The sequence below is a fragment of the Heterodontus francisci genome, chromosome 29 (genome assembly GCF_036365525.1).
Source record: "Heterodontus francisci isolate sHetFra1 chromosome 29, sHetFra1.hap1, whole genome shotgun sequence".
Taxonomy (NCBI): Eukaryota; Metazoa; Chordata; class Chondrichthyes; order Heterodontiformes; family Heterodontidae; genus Heterodontus; species Heterodontus francisci.
The window spans coordinates 35,567,518-35,583,201 of NC_090399.1; the positions used below are offsets into that span (position 1 = coordinate 35,567,518).

The window sequence follows — 15,684 nt, forward strand, 5'->3', positions numbered from 1 at the left end:
CAAAAGGCAAAGATCCATGTGATCCAGCCCCCAGGTGTACGTCCCACAGAGCCCCCATGGAGAAACGAGGGGAGCCCACAGTATGGGCCTCCTGCCCGGCACTCCCCTAAAACCCAGACTCGGTTATCTCCAGGGTGTTGGAACTGTGGCCAAAGGGGCCATTTTTCCAGGCAATGTCCAAATGGGGGATCTAGCAGGCCTCATGGGAAGGCCTGGATAGGAAGAAGGACCGATGAGGTGGAATATTTATGGAAAGAAATTGAGGAATTAAAACGATATGTGAGCGAATCCAGGAAGGTGGGAGACCAGGTGATGGCCCAGGTCGATTGTCAAGAGGGGAAATGGAACCCAAAGTTCCAGCGTCCTTACCCGATTATTGACAAATTAAATCCACAAGTATATAAAATACACTGTCCAGGGTCCAAACGGAAAAATGCAGACTGGTGGATCCATGTTAACCAGCTGAAACTGTATAAAGGTCCTGTACCTAAGGGGAAAGTAGACAGTTTAAAAATGATCATGCTGGATAATGCTGATGAATGGTGACCACATGATGAACCAATGGCCATTACTGACAGGGAGCTGTGGCCCCGTCCAACTACCCAGCCCGTGTGGGTACGGTCCGGTGACTATACGGCCCCGGGACCCTCTCCTTCACCCCAGTTACCCTCACACCAACCAAAACAGGGCCAGAGGCGAGGCCAGAAGAAACAGTAAACAGACTGATCAGTAACCAGATACTGTGTTTGATCACTTCCCAGGTATGGTGAGAATCATTGGGTGTATGTGTGTGATAATCGAATTGAGCCTGATTCATATGTGCCACTCAGCAGTGATTAAGGGTTAGGGCCGGAGTGACCCTCAAGATGAGCGATATAAATACAATCCGACCAGAGAAGAAGAAAGGGTGAGAGAAATTGAGGAACGACTGAGTCGACAGTGGAACTGCCGCTGGGAGGTGGCAAGTCCTGGTTACATGGAGGAACTCTTGGATGGGAATCGAACTATTGGTGCACGTGTGGAGGAAGGGAATGGGGTTCGGGTAAAATGTATTTGTAATGGTAATGGAACAGCAGTGGGGATCCGGTGGCGGTGGTTTCAAACCAATTCAGCATGTTTGCTCCTCCTGTAGGGGATGTCGGGGTGCCCTATAAGGGGAAAATATCCAGACAATCTGATGGAAAGAGTGGCCTGCTACTAATTCAAACACTAAACTGGTCTCAGTTCTGGAATAGACACAGTGGTAACATCCGTTGTGAACCGAGTGATGACAGTGCCTATGTCAGCTCTCGGGTGAGGTTAGAGACCATTGGGAAACCAGGTCAAATCATGGCCGGAAGTCCAGCTCCACCTTGTCCCATGTTACTCCATAATCCACAAACAAATGAATTAGAAGTGATGGAATCAGGTGATTTGCTCTATAATGATGTGCGCTTTGAAATTGTTCTGGTTGTTTTTAATTTAACCTCTCTGCCTGTGCCTGACGGATTGTGTCACAGTAACTACCTGAACTTGTTTCACCTCATGTTAAATGAAGTGTTCGGGGAGGTGCAGGTGAGGAACCACAGGACAGATTGGAGGAGCCCTGACTCAGACATGGGTGAAGGGCTGAAGACCCAACACAAACGAGGTTTAGCCGAATGGGTAGGGATAGGAGTCACCGCCGGTGTGGCCGGCCTGAATTGTATAGATGTAGAGTCTATGTGGGAACATGATGAAGTCATGTAGAGGCAACTGAAGGGGCTTTTAACCAAATTAAATGACCAAAGTGGGATCTAATCCATGAACAAGGTAAAACCCTGTTATCCACCCGAGAGATAGTAGCGGCCATGCAGTCCCTCTCGGATAAGTTCAATGAGATTATTGGTTCTGATGCAACATGAATGAGATGCATGGAGTCCATTTGGTTTAAGATCTCTAACAGCTTTATTACAGTTAATCTGTTAGCTACAGTACAGAGCAATCTATTTCCAGAACCTTCATTTGGGTATTACATTTGCAGAGTGACGCTGGCTTTGAGTCACATGACTGCATCCTGGTACTTAACTCATTTTCATACTGAGATCTGAAAGGGACATCACTCTTCAGGCGTTCACACGACATTCCATTTATTTCCAAATATAAGTCTTGCATGCTAAAAGTAAAATCACACAATATTACATCACATCAAAATTAGTTATACGGGATATAGATTATAACATTTACAGGTATAAGGATAGGAATTGTGAAATTTACAAGTGCAGAGGCTTAACGATCCATATATCCTTTCAGTGGTTTGACAACACTTGCTTGGGGAATTTGCATCTCAGCTGTTGCTGTTTTTTTGAGGTTTCTCTCTTTCTGCATTCAGTTTCTGTTGTTCTGCCTTCAGCCTGCTGACATACTCTGTTGCTTTTCTCAAGGTGACCATTTCTGAGGCCTTGTCATTCTTGGAAAGTTCCGGCACCTCATCTTGAAGAGCCAGGAGACAATGCTTCAACTCATTCCTCCTCTGCTTCTTCAGGGCATTGTGTGTCCTTTGCCTCTCCTCATCCACCACGACAGAAGGCCTGCGGCTCAAGGTTGAGGACTTATCGAGGGAGCAGCCCTTGGCCTCGTGGAGGTACCTGTCAATTCTGGTTTGTTGTGGTGCTGGCAGTTCTCTAGAGAGCAGAAGTGAAGGCGCAGTACAGTTGTGCTGTCGTTGCATTTGCAGACTGCACCGTTTGATGCTGATGAGAGTCTGCGAGCAGGATCTGGTCCTTGGAGATTTCCCCTTGGCAAAGCTCCCCACTACCAGCCTCTGCTTCTCAGTAGTGACAATGTCAATCTCTTCTTCTGAGTCGCTGGAGGAAACACTGCCTGTTGACAAAGAACTTTCACCATCTGAGTTTGGATCTTCATTCTCTTGGTGTGGCGTCTCTGAGATGAAGCTGATACATTCCAAACCAGAAGCACTGAGATCCTGGAGGAACTGGGACTCAATGCAGACACCATTGGTCTCTTCTGCTATAATTGGTACCTTCATGACCTCGTGGATGGTTATAATGTTGAGGTCCTTACATGCTGGTAGTCCTGTCACTGCTGGTTCGCTCATGTCAACCAGGTAACATATTAGTGATTTCCATGCTGACTTGCCATAGCAGCATTTCATTGTCAGTGTGTCACTGCAAGGGATGGGTGACCCATTGTATGTAGATAACTTGGCAGTTGCCGGTTGTATTATTAATTTCCAACGACTCTGGTACATATCCTTCAGGATTTGGACTGGTAGGATATTTGCACGAGCCTGGGTGTCATTCTCAACCCTGAGTCTTATCGAGTCATAGAGTTATACAGCACAGAAACAGGCCCTTTGGCCTATCGTTTCTGTGCCGGCCATCAAGCACTTAACTATTCTAATCCTATTTTCCATGGGTTTGGATATGCGGCACTGGTGGATCAGGAGGGGTGCTAGGTTATGTCAAAGCAGGTCATGTGCCTTCTCTCGCAGCTGGCCTGTTATTTGAGACGGCGGTAGGGTTTGGTGCCTACCGAATCACACAAGAACATATGGTTGTTTCTGATTGCTTCAGGAGCACTGACTGGAATAATAGGATTGAGATTATACAATTGAGGAAATTTTGTGTTGTCATGGAACTGTATTTAATTTCTCCTTGGATTATAACAGTGTGCCTTTAAGAATCTGTTAAAAACAGTGCACCTTTAAGAGAGAGAGAAGTGTGCCACAGCTGCATTTTTTACCTAGGCAACAGCAGGAGAGTGAGGAGATCACATGGTATAATGTTTCAATTTAACTGTGCAAAAACCAGCAAAAACCAGTTTTGAAAGACACCAGTGAAGCATGCTTACTGAAAAAAGAGCTGTCTATTTCTCTCAGCAGAAATTCTACAAGGAGCTACAGGCCTAGTTACCTGCCTAAGGAGGGAAAATCCCTTTGAAGAGACCATTTGTATTCCTGAGGCAAAGTTTCGACTGAGAGACTGTTGATTTTAAAATTCAAGTAGACCTATTGCTGTGCTCATCATTGAAAGAACTGTTTGATGTCTGCTGCAGCTGAAGTGTTTTGAATGCCTATCTATTGAAGGACTATTTCATCAAATCTGCATGGAGACTTCAACTGGCACCCGATTATTTTTACAGTAAGATACCTTACCCATCAGGAATCTAACCCACAAAGACTGATAACCCAGTTATTAATTTATTCTTAAGAAACAGCTCTTTTTGAAAAAATTGTTCCTTTTTAAAACCGGTTAACTGTAGATTTTTGAGTGTATGTGTGTGAATAGGGGAAGTTAGGTTAAAATAAGAAGTTATAAGGTCTTTAGACATAGGTTAATCTTAATAGTGTTTAAAATTTAGTTTCATAAATAGTTAACTCTTTGTTGTCGAAGGATAGCTGGTTTGATCTATTTTATTCCAGGGGTTACAATAGTGTTTAATTTGGCTGTTTTCTGGTTGGGTGGGAAAATTTCAATATGCTGCGACATGTGGAGTGACGGGACTGAATTGACAGTGTGTTGCTCCCATCTCAGTCGTAACAGTGTGTTTGCCAGCTTTCTTTGGGCACATGGTGTTAATAACGGCAAAAAGTTCCAGTTGTTTGACTTCATCAACGTTATGTATCAGGTTCACAAAGCAAAATCCCTGTTTGCCCTCGGGCTGAAAATTGTTCCATTCTATGTCTTGTCTCAGGTCTGTTGCACTGTGGACTTAATGTATCAGCTTGCATTTTTGTCGGTCTTTGGAGCTCTCCTTGCTGCTGTTGCCCTGTTTCTGCACCTGCCCTCTGTTTGTCTGTGGTCTACTGTGAATTCTGGCAGCGTCTTTGGAGACAGATTTATTGCATAGGCAGGCCAGTGTCCTTTTGCACTGTATGCCTTGCACAGGTCTTGAAATGCAGGACAACTTTGCTGTGAGTGGGACCAAGTACACTTACCACACAGCTTGCTTGCTCTTTTCGACCTGGTCATGGTCCCAATACTGTTAGCTTCACCAAATGCTTGCAGGTGCTGTTGTCCAGCTACAATGGCTCCATATTTCCTGCCATCTTCTAGCAGTGCATGAATGCTGTGATATTTCTTTTTCCACAAGAGGTCTTTATGAAATATTTCAATGGGTATTGATGCAATAAACAGCTCTATTATTCGGTCAGGCAGCTCACTTCCTGAAAAATCACATTTGTTGCCATTAATACTGGTCTGTTGATTCCTGGGGCTGTTGCCTGTAGGACATAAATTCCAGGCAGTGAATTCTAAAATTCACTCATTACCTCTTCCAGCCCTACATCCCTCCCTAGCTCTGTAGCCTTCTCCAGTCCTTCAAGCCATCTGTAACATTTTGCTTTTGTAAGAATAAATTTGTTTTCTGAGCAGATGTGAGGAGCTGAGAATCGAACCAGTGGAGGTGGAGGACAGACTTCTGCTGCAGTTTCCGTACCTGTCCTGCAGGGGGCACTCTGACTCTCCTCCAGCCCCCTTTCTGTCATCTCCTCTCAAGGTCACCTCTTACATGCAGCCTCAATGCTGTTTGCTGTGTGTAAGCCACACCACTGGCCCCTTCCTGCCAGTGTACTTTGGGTTGTCCAGTTGACAGTCGCCTCTTGCCGGCTGCCCTGCTGCTCTTCGCCATGTGTGACCCACCCCACCCCCGTCACCCCATTCCCCACCCCCACGGGCCTGCCGCGTCAGTGTTTAGTTTAGTTTAATTTAGTTTAGAGATACAGCACTGAAACAGGCCCTTCGGCCCACCGAGTCTGTGCCGACCATCAACCACCCATTTATACTAATCCTACACTAATTCCATATTCCTACCACATCCCCACCTGTCCCTATATTTCCCTACCACCTACCAATACTAGGGGCAATTTATAATGGCCAATTTACCTATCAGCTTATGTGGGACCTTATCAAAAACCTTCTGAAAATCCAAATACACCACATCCACTGGTTCTCCCTTATCTATTTTACTGGTTACATCCTCAAAAACTCCAGTAGATTTGTGAAGCATGATTTCCCCTTCGTTAAACCATGCTGACTTTGTCCAATCCTGTTTATGCTTTCCAGGTGTTCTGCTATCACATCTTTTATAATAGACTCTCGCATTTTCCCCACTGCTGATGTAAGACTAACTGGTCTGTAATTCCCCGTGTTTTCTCTCCCTCCTCTTTTAAATAGTAGGCTTACATTTGCCACACTCCAGTCTGTAGGAACTGCTCCAGAGTTTGTAGAATTTTGGAAGATGACCACCAATTGATTCACTATTTCCAGGGCCACTTCCTTTACTACTCTGGGATGTAGATTATCAGGCCCTGGGGATTTGTCAGCCTTCAACCCCATTAATCAACCAGCAAGTCTTTGGCATGTGGGAGGAAACCGGAGCACTCGGAGGAAACCCACGCAGACACAGGGAGAATTTGCAAACTCCACACAGGCAGTACCCAGAATTGAACCCGGGTCGCTGGAGCTGTGAGGCTGCGGTGCTAACCACTGTGCCGCCTCACGTTCGACTCCTCACACAGCCTCCACTCCCAATGCTGGGGGTATTTTCACATCCCAGCGATTCCTGCTGTCATTCTGTTGATGGAAGTCTGGGGATAAAATATGCCATTCATGGACTGGAAACACTGGGACCTGCCTCTGGGCTGTTCTCAGTTGTTTTGTTCATTCATTAATTGAATAATTGATGTAACTGGATATTTCACCGCACTCTTGACCTGCTCTCTGAACTTGGACTGAGTCGCCCCGTAAATAAATGTGTTTGTGCAGCAACTTAAAGTCAGCAGCATCCATCCGACTTGTTGAAATATAGATTCCGAATCGGTGTAATCCATGTGTTCTGTTCCTGTAATGTGATAATATAAGAATTCGATAACATTTACCAACCACAGAAGTGTGAAGTTGCCGGATATGGTGAAGAGTAAAATCACAGACTTCCTTCTGCTCTCCATCTCTGGGTCACTGTGATTCTCTCCCTTGCTCTGACCCCTCAGTTCCTTGCGGACTCGACTGGCCACTAAAATGTATCTGACTGTCAGAGCGTTGAACAACAGGATTAAAGCGAATGGGATCAATGGGGTTAAAACCTTATCAAACCAGTCAAATCCCACCCATTCGGGCTCTGAAAAATAGCTTTGCTTGACAACACAGAACCACGGTACATTGTCAATTATCTTTCCAGGTTCATATGTAAAGTAGAAAGTGACATTTTTTGAACAGAGCAGAATGCAGGTTGTTGCCAGAACCACAGCCGCAGTTTTCTCGGTGCAATATTTTGTTTTCAGCTTCTGGCAACAAATGGCCACAAATCGATCAAAGGTGAAAGTGATGGTGAACCAGACAGAACAGTCTATGGCTGCAAAGAGTAGGACAGCGTTAACACTACACACAGGGGTGATGTCCAAGAAAGATCCTGGGAAATAATAATAACTGATTTGCCACAGTATGACCTCAGTGATGATGACCAGTAGATCCGCCATTGCCATGGCCACCAGGTAGCGAGTGGTGCAGGTGGAGAGGCCGCACTTTCCCCGGGACAGGATCACAATCGCCAGTAAATTAACTGTAAGAGAGAGAAGGGAAAAGAGTCTGGAAATTACTGATCAAACATTCTCCGTGTCTGACCCAGACAGTAAGGGCAGGATTTTAGCACCAAAAACAGGGGGGAATTGGGGGTGGTTCAGAGGTTAAAATTTTAAAATCTCAATTCCGACCGCAAGCAACCTCCAGCGCGCCTACTTCCGGGTTTAATGGAGTCGGGAATGAGGATCATTCCCCCATCGTGTCTTGCATCAGACACTACGCCCGCCTGCTTCACTAACCAGATTGCGACCACTCTCCAGAATAGGAGACGCCTCCCCGGGGTTGAGGATCGACAGACCAGTGATTGGAGATGTCACCACTCTCAACTCCTCTGGAGATACTGACTGGACACCCCCCGATATCAGGCATTTCCCCAAAACACTGGGGTCAGCATTTGGACCGCCCTGGTCCTGAGGCCTGCTCCAGAGACTGCCCGGCCCAACTGAAAGCCAAGCCTGTCAATCAGGCTGACTTCAGGGCGGGGAACCTGTCAAGGATAAAAGAGGCAGTCTGTGGAGTTAAAACTCTGAAACTCCGCTCCCCACCTATGTCACTCACCCCTGTTAATAACCAGGCCAAAACATTGGAGTAAAAACAAAATACTGAAACTGCTGTAAATCTGATAAAAATAGGAGAATGTTGAAAACACTCAGCAGGTCAGGCAGCATCTGTGGAGAGAGAAACAGAGGTAATGTTTCAGGATGATAGACTTTCATCAGAACTGGAAGATATCAGAGATTAACAGTTTTAAAGCAATCATGTAGTCAGTGAAAAGTGGGGTAGAGGGGAAGGAAAGAACAAAAGGGAAGGTCTGTGATCGGGTGGAGGGCAGGAGTGATTCAATGAGAAAAGGGATGATGGTGCAAGGAAAATAGGATAATTAAAGAAACAGAGGATGGGTCCAGAGGAGGTGTAAATGGTTACAGCAGAATAACAGAGGGAGAGGGGAGCATGGAAAATCTGGCAAAGAGGAGAAGGCTCCAGTGGCCTGGAAAAGTGATGGAGAATGGTGGGTAGACCCCAGGGGTGTGGAGCAGCCTGCCAGCTGTGTATCAATAGGGGGATCCCCACCCCAAGCACCAGCCCACACCCCCTCCACTCCCAGTGACTCTGGTGTCGCCATCCTCCATTACCAGCACAGGCTGTCCCATAAAGTGGGAGTAGTGGTTACAATCTGAAGTTTTTAATCTCAGTGTTGAGTCTGAGAGGCAATAAAATGGTGAATTAAAAAAATACAATACTGCTCCTCGTTAAACTTCAGTGGAAGAGTGTAGGAGGTCGGAGATAGAGAGGTCAGAGTGGGAGTGGGATGTAGAATTAAAATGGCAAGTGACCAGAAGCTCAGGGTCACACTTGCAGACTGAACGGAGGAGTTCAGCAAAGTAATCACTCAATCTGTGTTTGCTCCTCTCCCAATGTCCAGGAGATTCCATCTTCCATCAGGAGATTCGTGAGCAGCGAATACTGTAAATAAATTGAAAGAAATCCAAGTAAATCACTGTTTCACCTGGAAGGAGTATTTGGGACCTTGGACAGTGGGAAGGGAGAAGGTAAAAGAGCAGGTGTTTACATCTCCTGTGCTTGCACGGGGAGCTTCCTGGGGAAAAGGAGCTGATGTTGAGGGTGATTGAGGAGTGGATCAGGGTGTCACAATGAGTGCGGGGGAAGGGAGGGGATCAGAATATATGTTTGGTGTTGGACTTAGCTGGATGTGGCAGAAATGTTGGAGGATGATGTGTTGAACGTGGAGGCTGGTGGGGTGGAAGGTGAGGACAAGGGGAACCTTATCATGGTTCTGGCAGGGAGGGAAGGGGTGAAGGCAGTAACATGGGAAATAGGATGGACATGGTCGAGGGCCCTGTTAACCACAGTGGAGGGGAATCCTCAGCTGAGGAATAATGAAGACATTTCAGAAGCACTGGTGTGGAAGGTATCATTGTCAGAACAGATGGAACGAAGGAGGAGAAACTGGGAGAATGGAACAGAGTCTTTACAGGAGGCCAGGTGGGTGGAAATATAACCAAGGTAGCTGTGGGAGTCGGTGGGATTATAGTAGATATTGGTGGACAGCCAATCCCCTGAAATGGAGATAGAGAAGTCGGGCAAAGGAAGGGAAGTGTCAGAGACGGACCATGTGAAGACGAGGGAGGGCTGGAAATTAGAAACAAGGTTGATGAAATTTTCCTATTCAAGGCAAAATAAGGAAATGACACCAGCACAGTTAGCAAAGTATCAGAAAAATTTGTGAAGGAGGGGAGCTGAGTAGAATTGGAACAAAGAATGGTTCACGTATCCTTCACAAAAGGCAGCATAGCTAGGACCCACACTGCTCCCATAGTGACAACATTAGAGTGTGGAATATCCCAGTGTTTACACCCAAGGTCCACACACCTATACTTTACAACAGGGTCCAAGCACATGGATCACGATCAGGAACCTGTGAGGGTTTTCATTCCCAGACTAGAGCCGGTGAGGAAGAGAGGAATTCCAGTGGGAAAGGTGAGTGAATTAAACAAAATGAATCAATTCCAAATGGGGCTCTCGGAATGTCCCAGCTGGAGATGGTGGAGGGAAACTGGCCGGGAAACGGCCTCATGGTGTCTGTCAGGCAAGATCCCATCCACTGTGAGTTTAAGGAGAGCTCGGGTTTACTGGACTTTGGAGCAGAGAGGGGCTGATTGACAGGGAGAGAAATGTAAATGGAATTCTGCAGCACAAAATACAAAAAAAGAAAAAAAGAGGTAAAGATAGCAGATGCATGAATACCTATTCATTAATCATCATCAGAACATAGAACAATTCCAAAAAACTACAGACCAGTTAGCATAATGTCAGTGATAGGAAAAATAATGGAATCCTTATTCAAAGATGTAACAGAAAAACATCTAGAAACACATAATATAATAAATAGTAGTCAGCACATATTCCAAAAGGAAGGTCATACTTGATCAACCTTATTCAATTCTTTGAATTTCAGAAAGAGTGGATAAGACTAATACAGATGTCATATACATTGATTTTCTAAAGGTCATTGATAAGGGTCCACACAGCAGACTCACGACTAATCTCAGAGTAAGTGTCTGGGACCAATGTCCCAGACACTGCCATCACAATGCCCGGGTATGTCCTGTTCCACTGGCAGGAGAGACCAGCAGAGGTGGCGGCACAGTGGGATACAGTCGGGAGGGAGTCACCCTGGGAGTCATCAACATCAACTGCGGACCCCATGAAGTATCATGGCATCAGGTCAAACATGGACAAGGAAACCTCCTGATACCCACCTACTGCCCTCCTCAGCTGAGTCAGTACTCCATGTTGAACACCACTTGGAGGAAGGGTGGCAAGAGCACAAAATGTACTCTGGGTGGGGGACTTCAATGTCCATTACCAAGAATGGCTCGGTAGCACCATGACTGACGGAGCTGGCCAAGTCTGAAAGGACATAGCTGCTTGACTGGGTCTGTGGCAGGCTGTGAGGGAACCAACGCAAGTGAAAAACACACTTAATATCGTGCTCAATCTGCCTGCCACAGTTGCATCTGTCCATGACAGTACTGGTAGGAGTGACCACCGCACTGTCTTTGTGGAGACAAAGACCCGCCGTCACATTGAGGATACCCTCCTTAGTGTTGTGTGGCACTCCCACCATGCTAAATAGGATAGATTTCAGCCAAATCTAGCAATGCAAAACTGGGCATCCATGAGGTGCTGTGGGCCATCAGCAGCAGCAGAATTGTACTCAACCACATTCGGTAACCTCCTTGCCAGGCATATTCCCCACTCTACCATTACCATCAAGCTGGGAGACAAATCCTGGTTCAATGAAGAGTGCAGGAAGGCATGCCAGGAGCAGCACCAGGCATACCTCAAAATGGTGTCAACCTGGTAGAGCTACAAGCTAGGAATAATTGCGTGCCAAACTGCGTCCCTATCTAACATGGACTGCAGTGGTTCAAGAAGGCAGCTCACCACCACCTTCAAGGACAATTAGAGATGGGCAACAAATGCTGGCCTTGCCAGATATGCACACATCCCATGAATGAATAAGAAAAAAAGTGGAGTTAGGGGACAAGCAGCAGAATGGACAGTGAGTTGGCTACAGAAACAGAAAACGGAGTAGGTGCAAAAGGTATTTCTTCAGATTAGCGGAAGTTGGGAAGTGGTGTTCCACAAGGATCAACGCTGGGAACATTGTCGTTCACCATTTACATAAACAATATGGACTCGGGAAACAGAAGCACGATGTCAAAATTTGCAGAGGAATCCGAGTTGTGAGTGCAGTTAATACTGAGAAAGAAAGCTTCAAAATAGCTGAAGACATTATTAATAATCATTCATAAACTGTGCAACGGACATTTAAATGAAAACATGAATTTCAGTCAAGAGAAGTGAGGTGCTGAATATTGGTCAGAAGAATAAGGCTCTGCTTGGAAAATAAGCAGCTGAATGGTGTCAAGGGGAAAAAGGGGTTCAGGGGGACAGATTCACAAATCATTTAAAGTAGCAACACAGGTTAACAGGGCTATAAAAATACCAACAAAGCACTGGAGTTCATTTCTAGAGGAATGGAATTGAAAAAGAAAGGAGCTGATATTAAACTAATATCGAACCTTGGTTATACAACACTAAGTGTGCTGTGTAAAGTTCTGGTCTCCATATTACAAAAAGGATATTAATGCACTGGAGAAGGTGCAATTATTTTAACCAGAATGATACTAGAACTGAGAGAAGTGTATAATTTATATCATTAACAGTTTATTAATATTATTTACAGATCTCTGTCTGATCTCTATTCTGAAAACTCGATATGTCTGTTCCTCAGTTATAGGTGTCTCTCCTCACAGGAAGACACCTCACTGAGTTAAGAGTGGGGATTGGTACAGGTTACATGTGTCGAGACTTTGAATGATATTTAAGAACTGATCCGTCACACCATAATCAGTTACAGAAGTGGATGATTCAATAAACACAGCCCAATATTCATCCTGTGTAATCGGCAGATAATAAAATTCACCACTCATGACCCACAGATTCTCAGGACCAAGTTGGGGGAAGGGGATTAATCATCACTAAAATACCTAAAGTGTTTACAGTAACTATACTCAGAAAGAAATGTCATTATCCAGAGGATTAGAATGCAGTAACAGTGCTGCCCTGCTGTTTCACTGTCAGTAAGTAGTTAACATCTGTTTCTGTTGGAGCAGTTCAATCGGAGACAGAGCAATATCAATACATTTCACTTTATACACTTATTACCAAACATCAGCAAAAGCCACTTTGCAATCAATTACATTGTTAAAACAGAGGTAGCTTCATGGAATGGCAAGATCAGATACCTGAAACTACGATTTCAAAATAGAACCAAGTTGTACAATTGTGCTCAGTACAATTCCACAGTGACAGATACTCCCAGTAATACACGGTCACTGGGATCAGGTATTCCACTCTGGTTAGTGACCCACACATTTTAATTTTGCACTGACTGAAACTCGCACTAATACCTTCACTCAGAGTTGCCTTCACTGAGGTCTATTTCAGCATTAGACAATATTCTACTAAATGCAATAACTTGGTAATTCAGAGAGCCTGTCAGTTACAAACAGAGGTTTATTATCAGCTGAGACAATGGAATAAAACTGCAGAGATAATTCAGGATATTTGACGTATGAAACTGATATCACTGATCGGGTGTCTGTATAACGGTGACCACTAGATCAGCATTTAACATTTATCAGTCACAGTAAACCAGATACCAGCTCACACACAGATTTGCACAACTTCAATGGTTATAGTCACTTACCAACAACACCAACGACAGCAAGAAACGGGTAATATATTTTCAAGATACTGTCAATTGGAAGATACATTTTCTGTGTGAAGTGTTGTGTCCCTTCGTGCTGCAGACAATCTCTCCGTAGTAAACTGAGGCAATACATTGCCAGAGCCTGTAATTTATACCCTATGGGATCTCCCCAGGGATATTGAGGTTGCAACATTTTTCAAACTGTTATTTTTTTTTAAATTGAACAAACAGATTACGACATCGAGTTCAGTCCGTGTTGTGATATATATTTATTTCGGAGATTGATTTGGAAATCTCCAAAGACTGGACAATTCTGATCACATTAATTAACCAATGAAAATTCAAAACTGTATTCTCCCAGCAATGAGGTTGTTCCTTCAAACACCATCAGTCCCATCTCTAGATCTCATGTTGTTTCAGTGATGTCCTTCACTCGACTGTGGTTTGGCTGGTGAAGAGCAGATTGTGGCCATCGTCCATCTGAGCCTTGAGCACCAGGCTCTCATTGTAAAGCACAGAGAACTGGGACTGCAGGCAGTGAAACTCTGGGGAGTCCTTCACCATCTCACTGGCAAGAGTCTTCAGCTGTTCCTGGGGAGGGGAGAGTGGGGAGGAGACACAGGACAAGGACAAGGTTAACCAGAGAGAGATTCACTGCCTCACACCACGTCTGTCCAATCAGAGTAAGTAATGGAACAGGAGGAGGCCATACAGCCCCAAGAGAGTGTTACACAGGAACAGGAAGAGGCTATTCAGCTCCTTGAGTCTGTTCTGTCTTTTGAAGGAAGTTGCAGGGAAGTCGTGGGGGAGGTAATTGGGGAATAAATGAAGAGTGTTAAAGCTACAGAGGATCTCTTGACAGGGAGGATGGGCTGTGGAATATTCTAATTTCACCTCAGAGGACAAACAGGACCTCGGTATGCAGGAGTGAGGTGATTTTATCATAGGAATGTTTGAACTTAGTTGTTATATCCTGAAGTATGATGGTTAAAATTGTTTTCTCTATTTAACAACCACAGAGCATGATGTTAGCTAAAGTTCTGTACAAGCCGCGACATCTCAGAAACGATGGAAAGAGTTAATTCAAACTATCCAAAGACACTTTGTTTCAAGCTGCGTTTGCTGAAAACACAGCCACTAGGTGGCGCAGTACTGGCACATGTGCAAATGCAGCCTCTTCCACTGAAAAGTCACCGTCTGCGACATCTCAGTCAGCTGCCAGGAATAAAGATGGTGCTGCTCAATTTATCACAAAAAAAGACATGAAACACAAACCCCCTCAGTGACTGCGATCGCCACCTCCATCGCACCTCCAGTCTCTCGCTCCCTCACAATCACGCTTCTCTTTCCTACTCCCTCCCGCACCAATCTGCTTGCCGCTTGCTCCCCCAGGCCATTCCCTCCCTGCGTCATCGTTGCCTCACCATAGCCACACCCTCCCTGTCTTGCTGCCACCTCCCCTCAGCCACTCCCTCACAGAATCACAGAATAATACAGCGCAGAAGAGGCCCTTTGGCCCATCGAGCCTGCACCGATACATTAAAACACATGACTTGTCTACCTAATCCCATTTTCCAGCACTTGGCCCATAACCTTGAATCTTATGACGTGCCAAGTGTTCATCCAGATACTTTTTAAAAGGATGTGAGGCAACCTGCCTCTACCAGCCTCTCAGGCAGTGCATTCCAGACCGTCACCACCCTCTGGGTAAAAAAGTTCTTCCTCAAATCCCCCTTGAACCTCCCGCCCTCACCTTAAACTTGTGACCCCTCGTAACTGACCCTGCAACTAAGGGGAACAGCTGTTCCCTATCCATCCTGTTCATGCCCCTCAATCTTGTACACCTTGATCAGGTCACCCCTCATTCTTCTCTGCTCCAGTGAGAACAACCCAAGCCTATCCAACCTCTTTTCACAGCTTAAATGTTCCATCCCAGGCACCATCCTGGTGAATCGCCTCTGCACCCCCTCCAATGCAATCACATCCTTCCTATAATGTGGTGACCAGAATTGTACACAGTACTCTAGCTGTGGCTTTACCAAAGTTCTATACAACTCCAACATGACCTCCCTGCTTTTGTAATCTATGCCTCGATTAATAAAGGCAAGTGTCCCATATGCCTTTTTCACCACCCTATTAACCTGCCCTTCTGCCTTCAGAGATCTATGGACAAACACACCAAGGTCTCTTTGTTCCTCGGAACATCCCAGTGTCAGGCTATTCATTGAATACTTCCATGTCACATTACTCCTTCCAAAGTGCATCACCTCACACTTTTCAGCGTTAAATTCCATCTGTCATTTTTCTGCCCATTTGACCATC

General features: G+C 45.3%; 1 protein-coding gene across 1 annotated transcript; it reads right to left on the reverse strand.

The window, feature by feature from the left end:
* Positions 1-5,604: 5,604 nt before the first annotated feature.
* On the reverse strand, positions 5,605-13,462 carry LOC137346247 (probable G-protein coupled receptor 139). The gene is made up of 2 exons (XM_068009696.1): positions 13,360-13,462; positions 5,605-7,539 (listed from the first exon to the last, which is right to left on the reverse strand). The coding sequence occupies exons 1-2, from the start codon at positions 13,424-13,426 to the stop codon at positions 6,629-6,631; spliced, it is 978 nt and encodes a 325-aa protein (XP_067865797.1). The 5' UTR covers positions 13,427-13,462; the 3' UTR covers positions 5,605-6,628.
* Between the last annotated feature and the right edge of the window lie 2,222 nt (positions 13,463-15,684).